We start from the raw sequence: 22,535 nt of genomic DNA on the forward strand, positions 1-22,535 counted from the left end.
TCTTCATGATGTGTGGTCTGTGTGTAGGCGGGCCTGCGGACATTGCATGATATTGGTCCAGAGATACGGAGGGCCATCTCTGGAGACCTGACAGTGGAAGAGGAACTGGATAAAGGCCTGAAGGAGCCTGTGTCGGCAGCATCCGAGGACGATATCTTCAGGGTAAAGGTCGGATACACACACCCTCACTCACTCTCCAGAGAGAGAGAGCGAAAGAGATGATCAGCATCCAGCTTAAAGCCGTATTATTGCTCCATGCACATAGACAAACATGCTTGCATGTGCTCAGAGGATCAAAAAGACATTTAAAAAGCCTCATTTTCCACCACATAGCTTGGCTACCTATCACTGCAGATACTGATCTAAATTTTTGGAATTGGTCATTTGGGTTTTCAATGAAAATCATAAAATCATAAAACACATTATTTTACAAAACAAAACCATAAACTCAAAACCAACACTGCACTGGAACTATAAACCTCTCACATATAGAAAAACACACACATGCTATTTCTACTCCTTTGCTGAGAGGGTGAGTTAAGCTAGTTACCAGCCTATCATTTTCACTGTCATCGCTACATTCATATGCTTTGTTTTGTTTATTTTGTTACATTTACATATTATATGTAACAGCAATAAACTGGAGGCAGTAGGTTACATCTGCCACTTATCAAATGGTTCTATATATTTATGAGCAACGATAGCCAACTGAATAAGAAAACCTCTCCACTGCTCTATAACTAATATGAAGTGAGACTTTAGACTAACATTTTGTGTCTGATTCATTCAGTTTCATTTTTCTGCTTCTGTGTTAAAGATTTCATCTATCTGGTGTTTTTACATTGCAAATAATACCTCCCCTTGGTTTGTGACAAAAGATCTTTGCTTTCCATTTTCATCATGACTGAGTAAAGTTTTGTTGCTGCTAGCAATGAATGTCACAGTAGTAATTCTAAGTGTTTGAGTGTATTAAGATATAAAAATATTTCAAATAAGCTGCTCCCTGTTTTCTTTGCACTATTCTCAATTTATTTTCTCATCTTTCCTTTTCTCTGCTCTTCTCACTTTTCTGTCTCTCCATCTTTCTTGTTCCCTTTTGTTTGCTCTCTCTCTCTTTCATGCCACAGCGTACGGGTGGGTTGTTTGGCAACCATGTCAACTACTACAACCAGAGTGATGGCCGCGGGTCTTTCCCACAGTCTTTCACTACCCAGCGTCCCTTGCATATCAGCCAGAAGGGCTCACCTTGCGAAGGAGAGAGCCCATCCCACGAGAAGCTCATGGACTCAACCACTTTCACCCCTTCCTCATACTCCTCATCAGGCTCCAATGCAAACATCAACAATGCTAACAACACTGGCATGGCTGGGGTAGCAACCCAGGGTATCAGTCGATTCCCAAGCCCATCTATAAGCACTGTGGATGGGCACACAGGGCAGCCACTCACCCCCATCCTGCTGCCAAGATCTGCGTGGTGCTTTCCTCCTAAGAGGTGAGTGCAGGCCAGGCAGCAGGTTATGTTTGCCCTTGCCATTTGCTTCAAGTGTTTAACATGATTTTCTTTCATATAAGCAGTGGATTGGAGTCTTTTATTTCACCTCTATTTTATGTGCTTGTGAATTGAGGCAAGAATTATTAATCTGTTTCTTTGATTTTCTGACCACCATTGCAGATATTTAGCCAGCCAGCTAACATAATCAACAACATGACATCTTAGTATGGACATAATTGGGTCTTCTATTTCCTTCACTTTCTCTTTCCTTCCTCCTCTCTTTCCCTGTCTTTTGTTTCTGGTGGCAAGCAGGACGTGTTTTTATGACAACCTCATGCGGTATGTTGCCAGGGGACAGAGAGAGAGACACTGTGTGTGTGTGTGTGTGTGTGTGTGTGTGTGTGTGTGTGTGTGTGTGTGTGTGTGTGTGCGTGTGTGTGCGTGCTGTCCCTAAGTGATTGCAACAAGGTTTTATAATGCTATATGAAATGGCCTAGCTGTCAGGGTGCCATAGTGACACTTGTTGCTATGCACATAATGCTTTATTTGCTGTAGCAAAAGCCAGGCTACATGCTGCTACTATAAAATCTGCTACCAAAGCCATTAATAGACTGTTTGGTACAACATGGCCAAACCTTTCCTATTGAGGGCTCCTATTTTTTTATTGCATTTTAAGGCAAGTCTGGGTTAGACACAATGTCATCTCCTTGTCCATCATCTCTGTAGACATTTTAGTGTGTGGAAACATCTGAAAGCTCATATTCTGATATTTTGAGTATAATAGAGCACACTATGCCAGGCTAACTAATATTGTGATAGTGCTGCTTTTTTTTGCCCAAGTAGAAACAGGGGCCTAGGGTTGGTGTAAGTGTCATTTGGTCCATCCAACTCTGGTCCCAAGCAGATTGGCATCTATATATCCATGAAATCTTCTTTGATTGAGCTTGACCAGTACTTTCACCCATGACAAGATGTTGTGAAAATCTTGATGGCAGCCCTCAGACCAAAAATATCAAAAATCATCTGGCAGATTACCATGAAATTTGCTAAGTATGTACTGATTTAATGACTGCGTGACTTCCTATCAGCTCCATGCTCAGGACAAACTTGACATTTATCACTGATAAAGCTATAAGAATAGCAAAGTCATTAACATGTTCATTTATTCCTTCCACGTTCTTTCTTTATGGTGGGTTTTAATAAACCTTGCAGTCTCTAGGGGTCACTAGCAGACTTTAAACTTTAGTCATGTTTACAAAATGTATTTACTCCAGAGGAGTTTGCCAGCATATGCACACTAGGATCCAATGGGGATTAAGAGCTTTGATTAATAAGAGATTGGTTATAGTAAATGAGAGAAGGGAGTTTAAGTTATTCACTTTCTTTGCTTAGACAGTACGTGATCTAGATTTAAGTGCTCCATTACAGGAAAAGCAAAGCTTTCCAATGCACCATCTCTTTGGATTTGTTTTATTTAGTGACAGGGTAACTTCCACCCAGCTGCCAAGTCATGCTTTAATCAAATGCTGCTCTAATCCAGAGTTTGCTGTGGAGCCCTGAAATAGCTGTGAATTAAAGGGACATCTTGACATTTTGAAATTTGATCTTGTTTTTCTTCACCAGGCAGTTCATTGGATGTTTATATGCTAGTGACTGAAATCAAACAAATACGAAATAGTTATTTGTATTTATAAGCATGCTTCAGTAAAAGTAATGGGTACTGCAAACTGTTAGCTACTGATTTTGTAGCTTTTAAGTGAACAATCTTGTGAGGAAGAAACAATTAAAATACAAATGTCAGAATGTCTCCTTCAAGCTTACGTCTGGAGTGTGAAATAGATGTGGACAGAAAGGGTGACATGACATCTTTGGAATACAAAGATAATACAGTTTATTACAGATTACATGCAGAGTTTATATCGAGCTTGTCTCTCTGGAACACCCCCCCCCCCCCCCACACACACACACACAGAGTGGGACAGGGTTAAATTTTTTTTCTAAAGTTTCTTGAGTTTCAAAAGAGAATTTTGTCCAGACTGATGTTAAGAGATGAATAGAAAAGACAGCATCTGGTTCTAGGACTTTATTGGCCTTCATTTTAAAAGATGACAACAGCATAAAAGGTATTTGTTTAATTTCCCGGTAGGCCTATATTAGAATACTGCTCTCTGAGTATTAGCTAATAACATTACCCACTGTGAGTCATTATCGTGTCCTAATCTTTGTTTTTGAAAGATGTCTGCATCTCAGTCGTGCTATCAGTTCGTCATATTCCAGGTGTTGCCTTTGATGCTTTTTACCATTTTGCTTAAACAAAATAGTTGTAATTCCCACTTGCTTCTCCTCCTTCTTTTCCTTTAGCATTTTCTTCTTCTACTTCATTCTCTTTCCTTTTCCAACATGCAGTAGTTAAGCCTCAGTTGGTTTCTCAGTCTCTCCTCGTTAGCTCCTCTGTGGGTTTTTTGCTAATTGGCTGCTTCTGTTTTTTTGTTTTTCTGCGTGTGTTCATGTTTACATCTGTTTGCCTATTTGTTTACCTGTTTTTTGTCTATGGTCTGTGTTTATGTTCATTTTGTTTGTTTGTTTGCTTTTTTTGGTTGTGTGCTTGGTTGTTTGCAGCTCGGACTCAAGTGATAGTCATCTGCCAATCATACGAAGAGGGGAGGGGTCAACAGAGGAGACCTACGATGAGAGCTATGGCGACGACAGGGAGTACCATGAGGACGACCACTCACTCTCCTCTGACATGTATTGCTGACTAACTTTAGTTTTTATCACCTGAATGGCAAATTTACTCTTTTCTATCATTAACTCCTCTTTGTGTATATATGTGTTCACATTAGGCTAGTGTATCATGATGAAACATGTAAGCAGTTGGCTCCCATGGAGGAAGGAGAGCAGGATGATGACAGAAGAGGAGGAGGAGGGTGGCAGTCTCCCAGGAGAGTTTTTCTCTGCCCCACTTCTCTGGGTGAGTGTACACACATACATTCTTCCTAATAATTGATCCGATATTTTGGTACAGTTTGTCTGCTCATATGATTACAGTGCCCACTTGTACTGTGATTTATAAATTTTTGTATGCTGTGTGTTTGTATATATGTGTTGGGTGGGTATCAGGGCGGAGATCATCCTTCCATCTTGAGTGTCTCAGGAGACAGTCAAGGCCAGATGTCTCCCAGAAGACGGCTGTACCCTTACACCTTGTACATCATCAGGTAGGAGAGGCCTATATAATAAAGCAGTCAAAAATAAAAATTAAAAACACATAAATAGGTTGTAAATACAGTGTGTGAAGTAAAACTCCCAGCAATGCTGACTTCAGCAGACATAATCCTCTCTAACTCTCTCCCTCTGCTCTCTCCTCCTCCTTTAGGCTTTGGCAGTGGCAGGGTTGAGTCCTCTGCTAAGGAGGAGTCACTCACCTACCCTCTTCAGCCGGCTGTGCTCCACACCTCCAGCCAGTCCCACAGGTATACTGCAACCTGTGCACACATCACAGGCTAAAAAGCTGTTTCTCAAGTGCTGGCAAAAATGTTTAATTGCATTTCCTCAACAAAGACGTTTATACATTTAGTTAATAAGAAAAAACAGGTCATTTAATCCAGACATTTTGAAGTTTTTCTTGTCATGTTGAAGCTTTGTCATTGTACTTAGATAGGTTTGTTCTCCTAAATATTGTCTCTAACTTTGTTGTTCTAGCCCATGGCAGTGATGCCTCCTACCAGCGAGTACCCTCTCTGAGGCTAGAGGGCTCCAACTCCCTTGAAAAGCTCAATACCAGCTTGCCCTCTGTCAACTGTGGGCCCTGGTAAGACTAAGTACTTTGAAACTGCTGCAAGTTACAGCGAAAACCCAAATAACAGTTTACATGATACCGTGGGCACAATGATGTTTTTATTAAACAAATGTGTTGCCCCCAGGTACAGTGACAGTAATGGGAACAGCCGAGGGCCTAGTCCCAGTCCCACCCCTAGTGTGTCGGTGTCCAGTCAAAGAGCACCACGGCCGGTGTCGCTCACAGTGCCCTCGCTACTGGGAAAAGACTCCAGCTCGCTGTGTCACGGCAGCGCAGGCAGTCTGGTGGAGGCGGTGAGTGTGCATGCATATGTGCGTGCACGTGTGTACAGGATTGAAAAGCTACTTTCTACTCAAAAACATACTGTACTATCACCCTTTCATATTTTCTCTGTCAACATTAAGCTTTTTCTTTCTCACTCCATCCCTCCATTTCTCTCAAATTCCACCCCTTCTTTTTCCATTACTCTTTTTCCCATTTCCCCCTCAAGGTGCTAATATCAGAGGGTTTGGGTCATTTCGCTCAGGACCCATCATTCATTGAGGCAACCAAAGCCGAGTTGGCTGACGCCTGCGACATGACCATCGAAGAGATGGAGCACGCTGCCAACAACATTCTCAATGGCAACACCACCACGAACGCCACGTCCAGCACCTCCTCCACCTCCCAGCACAGCCCTAACGGCAACCTCCTCCCATTCCACACAGCAGCAGCAGCAGCAACGCACAGGGACCGAGTGGTCAGCTTGAGTCCCAGCGAGGGCGGGGGAGAGGCTGGAGGAAGCAGAGGCTCCGTCCACGGGCCGTCCTCGGTGGAGGAGCGGCAGGAGCTGCTAGCAGGGGGGAGAGGACAAGAAGAGGAGGAGGAAGAGGCAGGAGAAAGAGAGGAGGGGCACCATAGAAGCTCAGGTGTGAGTGGAGCAGCGCGGCAGAGGAACAGCGGGCTGTTGGAGGATGAGGATATGGAGTGTGTGACAAGTTTGTAGGAGTTGGCTCAACGGGTTCGATCGGCCGACTGGCCCCTCTGACATCATCAGAGACTGACGCTTGTCAGTGCTGGGTAACAGTGCCGCAGCTGGCTCTGTCTGTCTCCGCCCTTCACATAAATAAACACACACTCACACACTGTCTGCCTCTCTGCCAGACGTGACCGCTCTGGACAATGGCGGCCAGTGATGCAACCGTAAACACCTGGTTACAACTTTGTTGGTTTATATGAGTTTGTATGTGCGTGAATGTTTGTAGTAAAGTATACCACACTATACTCTATACTATTGAGTGTATGCTTGTGTGCGTGATCTATGATTTTCTCTATTTGTACGTGTGTGTGTGTGCGTGTGTTCTCCACACGTGTCTGAGTGTGTCTCTAAAGTGCCTCACAGTTTTATCATGTCCTCAAAGTGTGAAGAGCAGAAAAGTAGAGACAAGCAAAAAAAGATGAAAGGAAAGTATCAATGAAGGAAGGATAGAAAGGAAACAACAGAGGCAGGAAGTCTTTTTATGGATTTCTTGCTGTTAATGTAGTGTGTTTATTGTTTTCATTTCCTATGCCTACTTTGGTGTTGTGTTATTGTTGTTTGTCTGGCCGCCATGAAGCCAGGTAGGGGACAGCAGACCAGCTTGTGGGGGGGTCAGTAAAGGATTAAAATCTGACCGCACCCACTTGAGGTCAAAGGTCATCTTCTTGGTTCACTGATGATGAAGCGCTGTATTGAGTAAAACGGGGATGAGGAAAACCCTGTTTGAAATCTCATTTCTCCTTCTCTTCCAAAGCTAAGGAATCTTGGAGCACAGCCCTGCCAGCCTGGGGGTGGGATTAAGGTGACACACCACCCCCAGCCAAGGGGGGGAAGGATTTGAGGGATGGACCAACAGCTGCAGCAGGGCTGCTCTCGGGGGCCACGGGCAGAGAGACACTCTCTGGCCAACAGGAAGCTAGCCAGCTCTTTTTTCCACTGGTCAATAAATGAGAGACAAACTCACCTCGTTGGTCACCTAGATCTGGCTTTGCCTCCTCCGCCGCTTTTCCTTGTTTGGCCACGGCCACTTCCTGCAACAGACAGGAAATGGGAGGAGCATCTGGTGGCTAAGCAGAGACAGCGAGCCCCCTTTTCTGCCTCATACCTCGCCGTTCCTCACTCCTCCCTCTCTCCTTCCTCCCTCCTCTTTGGTTATTCAACCATCCCTCTTCCTCCATCGCTGGGTTTTTGCTTTTTCAGCCCTCGGGGAAGCGTGTGTGTGTCGAACAGGGCAACAGAGACGGCAGGGTTGAGGAAAGAATGGGAGTGACCGATTGAAAAGAAATCAGACTCGGGGCATTGATCCACACAGGATCTGTCCATCAATCAATCTCACTTCCTTCTCCAAAACCCTCCTCTTCCTCTCAGCGTGGAATCCTATTGGATTTGCTGCCACACACTCTCTACAGACCACGCCCACTATGTATTTAACAGTTCAATATTGTGCAAAACCTGCTAGCCATGACTATTTTGTTTTATATTCATGATGTTATTGGTTTAATTTATCCTTGATTTGTTTGCACAATTGGGGTGCTGGTCTTATAAATGTATTTTTGCTCGGTTTATTTTAGGAGAATTTTAAGAGGTTTTAAGTATCGAAGCAGGGCGTAGAGTTTGCGTGCAAGTGTATAATTATAATTGTGTGTGCAGATGTGTGTCTGCATTTTAGTACAGGATGTATGTGTGTATGAGTGTGTGAGATAGCGTGTGTATCTAAAAGGGGGGTCTTTCTCTCTATCAGTATGCACCTTTTACAGATTGTATCTATTTATTTATTTATTTTTCCCAGAAGATAAAAAAATGTGTGTGAGGATATGCGCTTGTGTGTGTGTGTGCGTGTGTGTGTGTGTGTGTGTGTGTGTGTGTGTGCGCGCGCCTGTGCCTGTGTTTGAGTGGTTACTTATGTATTCTAAAAAGCAGATTTTAAGCCTAGACAGTAAATTAAGGTAGCATTAAAAGTATGGTGTTATGTGTGTGTAAGGGTGTGTGTGTATGTATGTATGTATGTATGTATGTATGTATGTATGTATGTATGTGATAATGGGCCTCCTTAACACAGGGTTACCATGGACAGGCATGCTTCCAAAGCTTTGTGATTTCTTTAGCACGGTTTTTACTTTTTAGCCAAGCTGCAGCGTCAGAGGCCACTCTATCTTTGAAAATTACTCATCGCATAACTTTTCTTTATATTTCTGTTAGGAGATAATTAAGTGTAAGGTCTCCAGCGAGGTCAGAGTGACAGTTTACAGTGGTGATAAATTTCTACATTGCAGCTTGGCCAGAAGGTAAGAAGCCTTTTGGCAATTGCTGCTTTTCTTCATCATGGATGGTTGCGCCGAATGGTAGAAGCACCAAATTTGTACTGCCACAGTGACGCCTCGTGAATGAACTAAGGGGGGCGGGGGGGTGAAGCCCTGACTGCTCAGCTGTAACACACCATAATCACATTATTTCATCATTTTAATTGTAGTTAAAACTCCAAAGGAACTATTAGGGCTGGTGTTCAGATGCTGCAAGATTTCTAAATCACATCTCTTTGTCTGAGGTGTGCTCATATCACAAAACTTATTAGCATTGTTAGAGATAAACTAATTTTCTGTCTGTAATGTAATTTACTGGTAAAACTAATAACTGGAAAATTATAATACAAACAGGAGATTCACAGATAATTGATAAAATATGATAATTGTTAATGGTTAATGTGATTAATTGGTAGATATAAATCAGAAAACTGAGAGGGAAGTTGCGTCATGGAAGATCTCCTGGTGTGATTTTTGTATTTTCACTATTTTCTAACGCCTTCTAGTAGCATGCTGACATTTTTTGATTGACCTCTTTCTATCATAGTTTGTCCTTTGATTATAGTTTGGATTCACTTTATATAAGGTGTGGCCATAGTACACCACACACAGGATGCAGGTCTCACTTCAGTATTGTATTTTCATCCTCCCAAAAAACATTCCTGACGGCAGTATCATATCATTGTTATGTCACATTTATTATACCTTATACCAGTGACTATAGTATTTGAAACTAAAATGATTAAATTCAGCTCTAAATGTTATGTAACAAATGATGCTAGTCATTGAAAATTTGGAAAAACATAGTTACCACCACGATCCTGATGCAAAGTCAACTAAACACAAAGTATAGTATTGAAAGTTTCTATCTAACCAGACCATTGCTCACATTGCTCACTCATATCTCAGTTGATTTATTTAAAGCAGCGGAAAAAGATCTAGTAAGAACGTCAGTCTTATGTTAGAGTCAAAGCATTAAAAAATAGTTATTTTAATCTTAAATTGTCATATTAGTTTAAAAAACATTTTGCCATAGTCTTGGATCATTGAAGAAAGAGTTGTTAAAGATAAATACAATAAATTATATCCTAAAGTCTCTCTTTAAAAGACAGTGAATCCCCACTCAGAGACACTATCACATGTCAACCTATGGCTTTTCTTTTTCACTTTTATTTATTCATCAAGGTCTCACTGCTGAGCTCTCAATCCTACATGCTAAGCAGAACAGGTGTGTGGCAGGGAAGGGTATGCATGAACACACTGCCATACACTGCATCCTGTGCCAGTAACAGACTTCTGACATTATTATGCAAATTAATGTGAATGTTGAATGTTTTTAGTGGCAGTGCTCTTGTTGTTTTGTGGTTACGATCATACTGCAAACCCAGAAGAAGTCTGTGTTGTCAAAGGAATACCCTCCCTGATATTTAGTCTGTTTTTTGTTTTCCTACCCGGAATCCTTTGGCTTCATGAAAATATCTTAAGCATTTCTTTCCTCTTTCCTTCTTTTCAGTTTTTGTATTAGCACCTCATTAAAATAGGCTGGGTACTACTCTTTGTTGAAATAATTTGGTACCATAAGCTAACAGGCTACTTTGTGGCCTGTGGCTCACATCAGTTTGAGTATAAGCTGCTTTTTTAATCAGACTTTAAGTATAAAAGTCAGTAAGGCAGGTTTGAGTGTAGTCGAGGATGTTAACGTGCGAGCAAGGCAGGATCTAACTTCAGTGTTTTGACCTTAAAATTAGCACAACCTCACTTTGTGGTTTGGTTTTTGTTTCCATACTTAGTTGGATCAGCCCAGGTTAAGTTGAGTTAACCCTGATTTAGGGGTAGAGGTAAGGGTTCTCCTCCAGGTTATTTATGCTGATTTACAAGATAAACCTAATATATCAACAACCATGAATGTTTCTGTCAAAGCAGTTCTGATTAGAAACCAAGAAATGAATGGCTTACTTTGATAAATCAAGGAATTATCCAACACAGAACCACTCTCAGACTTGGCCAAGATAAAATTAAGATAGGTAGGTTTTCATTAGGTTGCATGACAGATATTTTTTTTTATTTCTAATCATCATAGCCTTAAGATGAATCATCACAGAAACATTCATAATGTTCACTCACATAAATATGAATAATGCAAACATGCACTCAAAAACTACATACAGTCCCAGTCCTTTACTTTAATGTTCCTAATAAATGATCATTTATATTTTATGGATACACACATAGACACATCGTAACCCTGTATATCAGAAGTGCCAAACCAGGCATTGCTGTTTGTGATAAAAGGCTCTTTGGTTTCAAATGCTGATGAGAGAGTGGAGCAACATTGCAGTTTTTATGTTCTAAATAGGTAAGCATGAACTATGAGTTGTTGTATTGCAGTATAGTGGTATGAGTGGGTGTAATCCTGCATCCCACAAGATATGCAAAAACAATGCAATAACTATGACTGTATACAAGGTTCCCGAAGTAAATATACTTGTGAAAGTGGAAAAAAAATCATGAAGATGTATTATATTCTGTTTGTTACATTTTTAAGTAAACTCAGTGGTTTCCATGCTAGAGAAACCTAACATACTTGAAATCAGGTACATTTCAGTGCAGTATAGTAAAGACGTATTTATTTATCTTTCTCGTGTGAGGGTGTTGGATCTGCATCTGCAGTCCAAAATGTGTACTGAGACAGTGATCTGAAATGATTGTTTTTGCTCATGGTTTAACATCTAGCCAGTGGATACCCAGACTAAAAAGCTGATCATTTAGTTTGATTACTCAGCAGCAAAACCAGTTAACTTCACTTCCCTGTCTTAGTACTTTTTGGCTGTATCCCTTTCTCTTGTTTATTTCCAGTTATAGTTTTTCAGTGGATTGAGCTCCGTGGGTGCACCATCACTATTGCATGAGGTTCACATGTTGACATTTGAGCGTTCCAGGTTTTGTAGTTGTTTTGTTTTAATCAGGTTAAGTATCATATCATATTATGACAGAGTAGCTTTTTCTATTAAGTGTAAATACAGTGATTAAAGTCAGTATTTCTTCTCTAAACTAACATTCGACAGTGGACAGCAGTGGAGAGGTATTTGGAGGGTGATTTTGCATATCTTGTGTCTTATTGGCTCTTAGTTTATTTTATGATTTTTAATCCTGAGAAGGATGGGACTCATGTTTATATGATTGTTGACATGAGAGAAATAGCAAACTATAGTATTTCTATTCCCCAGTTTAGACAGGTGTCACTAATTCTTGACCTATGTGTTGCCATAGTCTACTGTGTCACTTTGTTTTCAGCGTCTGCCCTTTTGTCTGCTGACATGTGGATTAGTGGGAGTAATTTGTATGAAATGGACCAAATCAACCCATATATTTTTACAAAAATATTGGTGGATTGAAAATTAGGCTCATTATGGACAAACACCTAGGCAGGTGCTACTGTGCATGGCACATTCATACATTATTGCTTACTTAATGTATTCAAGCACAAAGTAATCAATATACATTAAAATGTCTACTTAAAATCCACAGTTAAGCAGTATCCCAATTCCATACTACGTACTAAGTCTAAGCAGGTTATGAGTATGTTAGTGTGTTCACACTGAAAAAGTGACAACATTAAATGTACAAAAGTATGCATTGTGAAAAAACAACAACAAAAACAAAAACTCTTGAGAAATTGAACTACACACAGCTGCAAAATATTAAAGGGGTACTCCAGCTGATTTAGTTTTAAATTCAATAAAGCTGGGGGATCCCATGCATATGAATGAAGCTCTAAATATTAACAATAAGTTATTTACTAATGGTATTTACTAATGGCTTTCTGTCACTCTGAGATAACCCTGTTGACATCACTATGACACCACCATACAAAATGCATCCATGGATGTGACTAAGATGACTTTGTGTGTATATATATATATATATATATATAAAATAGATGGTGGTGGGACAGCTCCAGAAGTTGTCAGAATATAACAAATAATATTTTTTTCTATGTGAACTTCAAATGATAATGTCATTTTAAAGTCATAGTTTAACTGACAATTTCACCACTAACAATTTCCTGTTAGTGTAGAATAATAAAATCTTGTACATCAACTGCAAAAACATAGTGTATACAACTAGTATGTAATATGGAATTGGAACACAGCATGAGTACATGTGTTTTTGTTTGTCATTAACAGCCCTTTTAAATAGCTAATATTTTGACTAATTAACAGGAAAAGCACAGATGTAACTAATATCTTAAATCATAGTTCATTCAGTAAACCAGCATGCATCAAACCACAGCTATAGAGCTGGAACCACTAAATGGACTGTTTCCATTATTAATGGTATTAGTTACAGCTGTGCTGCATGGTCACATTGTCCACCTTGAGTAAGTAAGTCTATTGTGTGTCTTTATGTACCTGTGGTCTCTGCCTCATTTATCAGGCTGATAAGCTGCAGCTGTGTCTGCTGCCTCAGTTAAACTACAACCACACCCCTCCGCCTCAAAGGGTGCAGTTCAAATCCAAATCCAAGTAATTTCCTCAAGTGAAAGCAGAGACAGAGAATAAAGGCCTGGTTTCTGGTAGACGGATGACAATCCTAGTTGGCAGTTGATGACAGTGGGAAACAGTGGGTGTTTTTGGCTGAGTTAGAATGTTGGCTAGAGAGTATTTTTAGGGACTGTAGATGGTTTTATTTCATCATGTTTGGATTTCAGGGTGGTCTAAGTTCTGACATGGTGAATTATATATCCAAGTAATGTTTTATGTGCATGGGTTTCTCTCTCTAGGGGTATTCAGTATTGGTCCTATGTGAATGATAATGTTTTGTCTCACCACTAGCCAATGATTGTATATTTTTATATACCATATATAGCAAGATATATATGAATATATGATATTTAATCACCAGAATGTTATAGAGTAAAAGAAAGGCAGGAGACCTATTTGGGGATGTAATTTGTGAAATATCGGTTCTGAAAATTGTCTATATAGGCCTACTGACTGAAGGTCAGTATGAATTTACTGAATAAAGTCCCACTTTACTGACTGTATTTTTAACCAAAAGAAACCAGCAGGGAATAATGTCATTATATTTACTGAAACATTGTGTGTATTAGCTGATGGCATATATGTAATGTAAATTTTTACGGAAGGCTTGGATGATTCTCAGACTGTGGTTTTTCGGTCCATGCATAAATGGCGTAATATAAAGATCCTTAGCTGCAGAACAGAAGTAACACAGAGGCTACTCACAGTTTTTCATTTTTAACAGTCTTAACCATAGCTAAGTCCACTGGAAATCTGTTACCAGTGCTGTGACTCCAGAAGCAGGAGGCTCTTTGTTCAGCTCAATGCTACTATGTAGAAATCAATATTTTTCTTAAGTGAAATCTTAAAGTTTGACATCTACTTTTAAATTTTAAGCAACAGAGAGATCTGAAATCTAACATGTTTGCATGTATTTGTTTTATGTTTCGTGAAATGGGCCTACCAACAACCTGTTAGAGCAGGTCAAAGTCTGGACGTTTTTCTACTGTAGCATGAGAGATCTGTCTCTCTTTATCTAGTCCTACATCAGCGAAATAGACACTGTACACTTTTTCAGATATATTATTTAAGCTATTAAAGACATCTAACCAAAAATTCAACCTATCAAGGACTAGATCTCTCTCTCTTCTTCTTCTTTTTCTTCTTCTTCTCTCTCTCTGTCTCTCTGTGCTTTGAGCCATGAAAATCATGTAGCTTCTATATTTTTTTTCTTCCAAGAAAGGATTTGGAGGACTTGAACTGCATCTTTGTAGAGAAATCCCTTCATCTGCACTGGATGCAGAGCAGAAAGTAGTTTAGAGTGTCACCAATTTATTTGATGTCATCTTGACAGTGAGGAATCATAGAGGGATTAAAAAAAGTCTGATTATGGAGAAGAGCTGCTGTACATGACAGATTTGAACTGTTCACTATAAAAACTTCAACGAAAATAGTATTTTACACACATGTAACATTTAAAAAGGATTAAAGCTGTGTGTTTAACCTAAACTATACACAGATATGTATTACTCATCCATTTCAGAGAGAGTTAGGCTGGAGAATAGGACTCTTGTTATTTTTCCTGTCTTAGTCAGTCACATCTCCTCGTGGATTTGTTACAACAGATGTACGTTATATTTTCTTGTAAACTGAAACGTTTGTTGATCATTGTTTGCTCCTGACAAAAATATTTTAAGAGGACTATTTTGAATATAGATTTATTTTCCTTTATTCTACGTAAAATCAGCATAGCCTGTTGTCATAGGATTCTAATTAAATCTAACTGAAATATGAATTCCCTTTTTAGGAGAAACAAGAGAATCACCTCTTTGTTTTTCTGTTGTATAGATGTTATTTTGATGTCGATGTTGATGAAAGCTTTAAGGATTTGAGCAGAAAGTGAAAGAGGGAATATATTATTGAATACAAGTTTATATTGCAAGTGTCTATTTTAGATATATATAGAAAAACTATATCTACATTATAAGATATTAAACGATAGTTTGAAGCTGGATTTTGCAGAGGATCGAAAGAACTCTTGTTCTTTGAGGGAAAATGCTCAGATCAGGTTTGGAGGTGCCATACTGTTTCAACTCCACACATGCTGACATTTTTGGTGTTAGACTCAGAGGACAAATGTCTTACTGGTTTCACCATCAGCTGAATGTTTCCACTAGGTTTAGAAATCGTTACAGCTAAGATTATTTTTTGTGAAAATTTGCCTTTCTCTGAGTGTTGCCAATGCAAAAGCAGGGCTTAACTGACTAACAGAATACTGTATATGCACTTATCTAACTACAAGATTAAAGTGGTAGTGGTGCATTTTATTAAATAACATAGTGACACAGATGCTTTTGGGAAATTTGACTGCTGGTGGATTAATTATGGTCATGAAACCAAGTATCAGACTGTGCCTGTGTGCAAAATTACTATTGATGTTAACACCCAGTGCAGACATTCAGAATACAGCCTCCAAAATCTTTTTAAATGAAGGGTTATTGTTTTGGAGGCAAGCTGAATTATAGTGAGAAATTTTAAAAACCATGATCTGTACTGAAAGAAACTTAACCAACCTTTTGCATATTGTACTGCATTGGCTCATAGTAACACTCAAATGGCTTGAATTGTTTTCTTGTAGGATGTTCATGCATGACCATTCTCATAGATGCATGAAAAGTCTTCACTGATCCATGTTGGTGAGGAACAAAAATATTATTTCCAACCCCCTGGTGAACAAACCAGATAGATGGGATTTGCTTGCCCAAAAGATTTAGAAATAGAATTTAGAGTAGCTAGATATAACACCAATCGTGTAGCAGCAACTAGAGCAGCACCCCTACGTGAACATTTAGGACAATTGTTAGTATTGTAAGGACCTTGAAAGCCTTGTGTTCCACTCAGTCAGTTTTTTACTGTTATTCATACACATATTTGAATGAAGGTAGTTCCAGTTTGCACATAGGAGAGCACTACAATTTTTAGTAGAAGGATGCTGCACCCACAGCCTGTTGATTGAGTTTTCTGTACCAGCCAGTGTTTCTAACAGTGACTTTCTTCAGGATATAACTTCAGCTAACAGCTACAGAGGTGTGGCAGCAGCTTTATGATGCAGATTTTCTGCCAGTGGTTCTGGTGTTGAAACAGCTCATCCTCAATAGAACCATGAATGTCTCTGCCTCCTAAGATCTACATCTCTACTCTGATTTTACTGATAAGAGCTACATTACATTGCACCATGAATGAAAATTATTTCAGCCCTGTCATCCCTTGAATGTAGGACGCAGTGATGCGCTTACTGGTGTCTGAAAAACCCACATTTAGTATTTGAAAGTTAGATTTAGGAGACTTGTTTATGTTTGGATATTTTACGTTGCAACCCGTAATGGAATAAATTGTTGCAAAGTTTTAGCCAGCTATCTCAGTGTTTGATTTACCACAGACATTAAAGATCTGGATTTAGCTCTTTGCCGACAGGTGGTTGCTGATAAAACCCCATTTGTCTACAAAGAGTTAAAAATGAATAGGTCTTGTATGCCTGTGTGCGCAAATGCAGCTTTAATGAATGAGTTGGCCCGTCTGAGAGCAATGACCGTGTCATGTACATTATCAGTGTTTTCTTCTGTGTTATTTCTTGCTGGGGTGGCAATGCTTCTTTAACAGCACGCAGGCATTAACTAAAACTCTCTACCCAGGTGGGTTGTTCCCGTCTTTTTGCCAGCCTGATGATTTAATGGCAGGGGATCCACTGCTCCATACACAGTAGTGTCTATCGAAGGCTTCTCTGTTCTTTAGTTACTGGGTAAATGCCAGGGCTATGTGGCTCTGTTCTCCACTGGTCAGTAGTGTCTTATGATCTTGTTTGTAGTCTTAGTTCACTACTCATGCAAAGCGTTAAAGGGCCTTTGACAGGAATGAGCTGTTTGTTTTTGTTTTCTGTCAGAGAAGTCTGTTATTGATCCTCAAGTATTATTTTTTAAAGAGAGGTGTTCACACAGAGACCAATTTGTGGTAATATTAGTAGTGGCGCTACTGTTAAATGTAGTATTTAATAACAGCACTATTTATGGTCAAAAAAATGAACTAGAGTGTGTTATTGTGCTTGCGGTAGCTTTGGAGGCAGGTGGCCATTTTGTAAGAGTTCTTAAACATAAGCCACTCCCCCTCGACTGTGCGAGGGATTTCATTGGTTCTGAGGTTGCTAAGTGACACTGGCCCAACATCATTTGGTTTCCTCAGTTACCATTTGTCACCTTGGTGAAGACTGCATGGTCTCACAGTTGACACACCCTTTTCTTCTTCTTCTGCTTCTCTTTCTTTTTTCTAAAGGAGAGTTTTTTGTTCATTTCATTTTAGATTTTAGAAAGGGAAAGAATACAAATGAAATAAATCAGAATATTAATTCAATCACTTTTCTACTCCTATTTTCAATAAAAAGTGAAAAGAAAAAACAAACAAAAAGTTGATTTGTAAATAAGTAATGTACAGTTTGTATCTGTAACTTGTCAGTCTGTCATTGGTGACAGAGTCTGTCTTGCTTATAACGCACGCTACCAGTAAATAAAAAAGGAAAAAGTATATTTAGACTGTATGGTCCCTTGAAAGCAAGTTTTAAATTAATATCTGATGTATATTCCTGTAACATTGCATTTTTATCTGAGGAATGATGTTATTAAAAAATTGCAAATAAATTGCATTTCCTACAGCTCTGTTTTTCACCTCCATTTTACATTTGCAGCGTTGTGGGCGGGGCCGCAGCAGTTCTTACATCTCTTTCCTCACACTGTCTGGAGAAACCAGTTCTCCTCTGAAGTTACTATAACCTGGTTTTAAACTCTTAATCATTCAGATGTGGTAGGTTTGGCTCAGGGGGAATGTTTTTTTACTTTCTACGATTGTTGCTAGAAATGACACAAAGAAATATAGAGGTATTCAAACGATGTTTGACGTAAAGAGGCTTCACCATTACAGTTTTGTACAGGTTTTAAAAAAAGAGGTATTATACATGACCACATTCTAAATTTCTGACAAATAAAACTATACATTACATGTCAGGTTTATGAGTTGCCAAATGTCTTTTCAGATTTCCCTGCTGGGAGAATTCTCTCTCACAGTTTGGACACTTAAATGGTTTCACCCCGTTGTGGCTGAGTGTGTGTCTCTTCAGGCAGTTCAGCGTGAGGAAACGCTTGGGGCACTCTGTGCACAGGTACGGACGTTCCCCTGTATGAGAGCGCGTGTGGACATTTAGGTGGCTCTTGGTGGAGAAACCCTTCCCACAGTGCATGCAGGTGTACGGCGTCTCGCCCGTGTGAGACCGAGTATGCAAGAGCAGCTCCCCTGAGGACAAAAATGACTTCCCACATGTGGTGCAAAGGAAATTCTTCTCCCCTCTGTGCATCTGCATGTGTCTTGAAATGCCTGTTTTGCTGAAGCTTTTCCCACAGATGGTGCACAGATTGGAGGGGCCTTCATGCAGGCGCTCATGCTGCTTGAGCGAATAATTACACAAGAATCCCTTGCTGCACTGGCTGCAGACAAATATTCGTCCCCTCTTGTGGAGTCTCTGGTGCTGATAATATCCCGATGGGCTGGTGAATCCCTTCTCACATTGGCTGCAGTGGTACCGGAAGCTGTGGAGCTTCATGTGGGTCATCAGTTGATTTGGATGTTCAAATATCTTCTCACACTTAAGGCATTTAGTTTCTTCCTCTGTGAAATTTTTGTTTACCGCTCGCGTGCTCAGAAACCTTTTGTCTTCCCCCGTGGGCTCTTTCCGTCTCCGTCGTTCCTTGTTTTCCAAGTTGTCTTTCTTTTGCTTTCGTTCCTGCTTCCACCTACCTCCACCTTCTTTTTGTTTGCGTTTCCTCCTTTTCTCCGAGTCACCTTCTACTTGCTTTTTTTCATTGTTCAAGCCGTTACTTTTCTGCCGAGTCTTTGCACTGGCTTTTTTCACAGATAACTTTTTCTGAATGGGAACTGTTGTATGGTGCTCACTCTGGATGTGCTCCTGGACCTTCCTCTTTAGGCGATGAGCAAATGAACACTGAGGGCAGATGTATAAACATGACAGACGACCTGGGAAAAACATAGAACACCTACATTAGTATAAAAGCAGCAACTGACTGTAGACCAATTCTGGCCCGCTGGTGAAACTGCTTTTGTCTAACCTGATTCCTTTTTTGGCAACCACTCATCTGCAGCAACATCTGAACTGTGACTCGAGTCTTCCTCTTCTAAATCCTCCAATGCCAGCATCTCTTCCCCACTGTCATAATCATCATTGTCTTCGCCGTATGTCTCAGTGAACCTCCCCACTCCAGACTGACAAGGGAGGGCCAGTGTGGGCAGAAGGATATCTTCCTCACTGCTTGGTGGAGCTGCAATAGAAAAAGGGATTTAACATTTTACACATTAGTCACTTTTTATAAACCTAAAAATGTACAAAAGTGAAGGAAACAAACTGCCTTTTCAAAGATAAGTCCATTAAACTGATCGAGACTGTTCCTCTTGTCTCTTCAGTAAAAATTCTTTGATTTGGAAAAGTTCTACACCATCTCTGTTAAACTCACCTGTGCTGAGAGTACCAAGCTGTCTGTGATGAAGCAGCAGATTCTTCAGGGTACAGGGTTCAGACAGATGCTGTCCCAGTTCTTCTGACACCAATGCTGTGTCAGTGAGCCCTGCTGCTGTCTGAGACAGAGAAAAGACCACAGAGATGCAGGTCGGCAGGTGAAACAATAGTCATACACTTACAAGGCTCAAAGCAGCCAGCACAAAAAGGAGAAAATCAAGCAACATTGTAATGCTGAGCTCAAAATGTTCTTTTAGACGTGAAATAACACTGTGACCAATAAACGATTACCTTCTGATTTCAAACATCACAGTATTTTTCAGGAGTAAAAATGTAACAGCGTGAGATGTTTTTCTTAATGTAGCAAATTTTTTTCCTAATTGTATATTTCTGTACATGTAACAGTGTCACTCAGCATTTACAGGGTACCTGTTGCAGGTCAGGTATGGGCAGCAACTGCTCCAGCCTGGACAGGAACTCAGACACCAGCTGCTGCAGTCTTTGATCGTAGGCAGAGCCGTAATTTACTGGAAAAACCTCCTATGGAAACAACCAGAGCTTTGGATTTAACACTGCTGTAAATGGTTGGTGAATCTCTTTTACCAAGGAATAGCTTATAGATTTCCCTAAAAAACCTACTCAACATTTAACTTTTGACATTTGTCATAATGAAATAGATCTTTATCCCCTCTGCTTCCTTCATCTTCAAGAGATATGTATTTCTTAGGGACAGACTCACTTGGAAGAAGAAGTCTTTTTCAAAAGGAACATTCAAAAGGTTCTGAACCAGGCTGGCAAAGTTGGTGTATGAGGTCTTCAGGATATCACCACTGGCCTATCAAGAAGTGGACAACAAAAAATTGAGGGAGGTTTCAACCACTTTGGATTTTAATTTAATTTAATCATCCTAATGCTGCATTTATACAAAGCTTGTATTCATAAAAACTTAAATTGGTTATTACAGTGATGATATTACATATATTCATTTCCTACCATTTCCATTACTTATTTAGCAGTATCAGAAAGCCCTGGGTTTCTAAATGTATGTGTGCCATGTTGTCCATGTTTTTCTCTGAATTAAAAGCCTACCATCTGGACCAGTGGAGCTCAGTTCAGCACTACAGGCATGGATTTTATCCAGGTGGCTCTGGATGGTCTGCAAGTTGGCGACACCATCACCACGACACAGCTCCAGAACCAGCTGCAACAGGGAAAAGGTGGGAACAGCAGGGAAAAGACAATAAATAAATAAATAAAACAATTGAACTTTACCCAATTTGCTTCAGACACAAAAAGAAATATAGTGACAATGTACAAACATGTTGAGGATGAAAGCTCATTCTTGATCTTGGTGGCAGGAATTGACAGAAACTAACTCAGCACAAGGTCGACTCAGCTGCTGTTCTCGAGCTTTAAATTGTATCACAAAATCTTCCCCAGCAGATGGAGCTGACATGGAAATGGAAATATTAAAACTTCCATTTTTTTTTACTTTTTGCTTAGAAGTTGCAATTGAACATTTATTGTTGATAGTTCCTTATAATGTATAATCAAAATCTGCCTTGTGGTGAGACTGGTCAACATCTTGTTCTTCAAGAGTAAGATATCTCATCTATTAGGTTCTACTTTACTCAACCAAACTTTGAGTCTACATATATTATCCATTATGCATAAGCTGATAAAAACAAATAAGTAAAACGTTGTCTCTTATGGAGCCACTGAGAGAAACAGATGTCTCACTGATACTCAGGTTTAATAATGGTGTTCAGAGTACTTCCTCACCCTCGCTCTCAGGCCCAGGATGAGCTGAGCTCTCTGACTGGGACTCAGGAGCTCTGGGACAATCTCTGTCACCAAACCGATGAAATCCACCAGCTTGTCATACTGCATCACACTGTGCTGCTGCATTATTTGCCATACGAAAGCAGACATGAGTCTCACTGGAGGAACCAGGAGATGTAAGGAGGCCGGGGGAAGAGTGGAACCTGCAAACGGCATTGGAAACAAGTGTTTTGAAATGAATAGGTATAGTATGTTCTCATACAGAGGGTGAAACAAACGTTTACAAGCGTTACATTTGTCTACAACCTCAATTCTAGCGGTAGATTAGCTGCCGTTATCTTATTAACTGTTTAAATGACAGTATTTTATGCTGAAATAACGAAACACCGATGCTGACAAACAGCTAGATAGCTAATCGAACAAACCTTTGCTTTCCCACGCCATTTTCATGGCTTAAAATCGCCTAAACAATGAACAAAATACAACTTTCAGACCTTTCATACAGAACTGGAGAACGCAGTTAAAACTTCCGGGTAAAACGGATATTATGGAAACTCTTGTCGTGTTCCCTTTCCTTCAAAATAAAAGTTGGGACGTTGAACACCTAAAAAAGAAAGGCATTCTAATAAGATGGAGTTAAGTGAAAATGCTACATGAACAGGAGAGAAGAGAAAAAGCAAAATATCCGCATGTCACAAACAGATATACAGGTATACATACTGGGAAAATAACACGTTCTGCCTGTAGGTGGTGCACATTCGTCTCTCATGTCTGTAATCGGGGACTTCCCAAAATCCTGGCGTCCTAAATTTTCATCAGTAAATCAGGATAGTGTTAGAATAGACACTAAAATCCACCCTGAAATGAAAAAGAACAGTTTATGAAAGGAAGTAAAACTATATGGACATTGGACTATATGGACATTGTATGTATGAATCATGTATTTATTATTTATTCAAAACGACTGATTGATAATAATCATCTTTTCATCACTAGTTTCACATGCTCATTCAACATGAACCAAAGGCTCATTCATTATTAACCCGTTCA

At 39.8% G+C, this 22,535-nt stretch overlaps 2 protein-coding genes across 18 annotated transcripts in view; one reads left to right on the plus strand and one right to left on the minus strand.

Annotated features, from left to right (window-relative positions):
- The window catches only part of cacna1c (calcium channel, voltage-dependent, L type, alpha 1C subunit), a 205,506-nt gene extending 187,672 nt beyond the window's left edge, over positions 1–17,834 (plus strand). For 12 of the 16 annotated variants that reach the window (XM_051077687.1, XM_051077688.1, XM_051077696.1 and 9 more), the window contains 10 exons: positions 28–168; positions 1,128–1,492; positions 1,805–1,831; positions 4,112–4,240; positions 4,336–4,463; positions 4,613–4,710; positions 4,869–4,965; positions 5,195–5,303; positions 5,416–5,584; positions 5,782–17,834. In XM_051077687.1, the coding sequence (XP_050933644.1) occupies positions 28–168; positions 1,128–1,492; positions 1,805–1,831; positions 4,112–4,240; positions 4,336–4,463; positions 4,613–4,710; positions 4,869–4,965; positions 5,195–5,303; positions 5,416–5,584; positions 5,782–6,276 (1,758 nt within the window). In that variant the 3' untranslated portion in view covers positions 6,277–17,834. The remainder of the gene's footprint in view (positions 1–27; positions 169–1,127; positions 1,493–1,804; positions 1,832–4,111; positions 4,241–4,335; positions 4,464–4,612; positions 4,711–4,868; positions 4,966–5,194; positions 5,304–5,415; positions 5,585–5,781) is intronic. The other 4 variants (XM_051077691.1, XM_051077702.1, XM_051077689.1 and 1 more) reach the window with 3 other exon arrangements.
- A 218-nt stretch (positions 17,835–18,052) lies between these two features.
- On the minus strand, positions 18,053–22,322 carry LOC108879626 (zinc finger protein 649). 2 transcript variants are annotated; one of them, XM_051077705.1, is made up of 7 exons: positions 21,980–22,322; positions 21,486–21,688; positions 20,443–20,904; positions 20,133–20,243; positions 19,702–19,822; positions 19,300–19,509; positions 18,053–19,207 (listed from the first exon to the last, which is right to left on the minus strand). In XM_051077705.1, the coding sequence occupies exons 6-7, from the start codon at positions 19,385–19,387 to the stop codon at positions 18,174–18,176; spliced, it is 1,122 nt and encodes a 373-aa protein (XP_050933662.1). In that variant the 5' UTR covers positions 19,388–19,509; positions 19,702–19,822; positions 20,133–20,243; positions 20,443–20,904; positions 21,486–21,688; positions 21,980–22,322; the 3' UTR covers positions 18,053–18,173. The 2 variants fall into 2 exon arrangements, with proteins under 2 accessions (XP_050933662.1, XP_050933661.1); XM_051077704.1 differs by having other exon boundaries at positions 21,911–22,322.
- Positions 22,323–22,535: the final 213 nt, after the last annotated feature.

This window comes from Lates calcarifer, linkage group LG18 (assembly GCF_001640805.2).
Source record: "Lates calcarifer isolate ASB-BC8 linkage group LG18, TLL_Latcal_v3, whole genome shotgun sequence".
Taxonomy (NCBI): domain Eukaryota; kingdom Metazoa; phylum Chordata; class Actinopteri; family Centropomidae; genus Lates; species Lates calcarifer.

Coding starts and splice junctions, on each gene's coding strand:
- LOC108879626 (XM_051077705.1), bottom strand. CDS start 19,387: ATGCTGGCATTGGAGGATTTAGAAGAGGAAGACTCGAGTCACAGTTCA. Junction 19,208..19,299: donor GTTGCCAAAAAAGGAATCAG/GTTAGACAAAAG, acceptor TGTTTTTCCCAG/GTCGTCTGTCATGTTTATAC.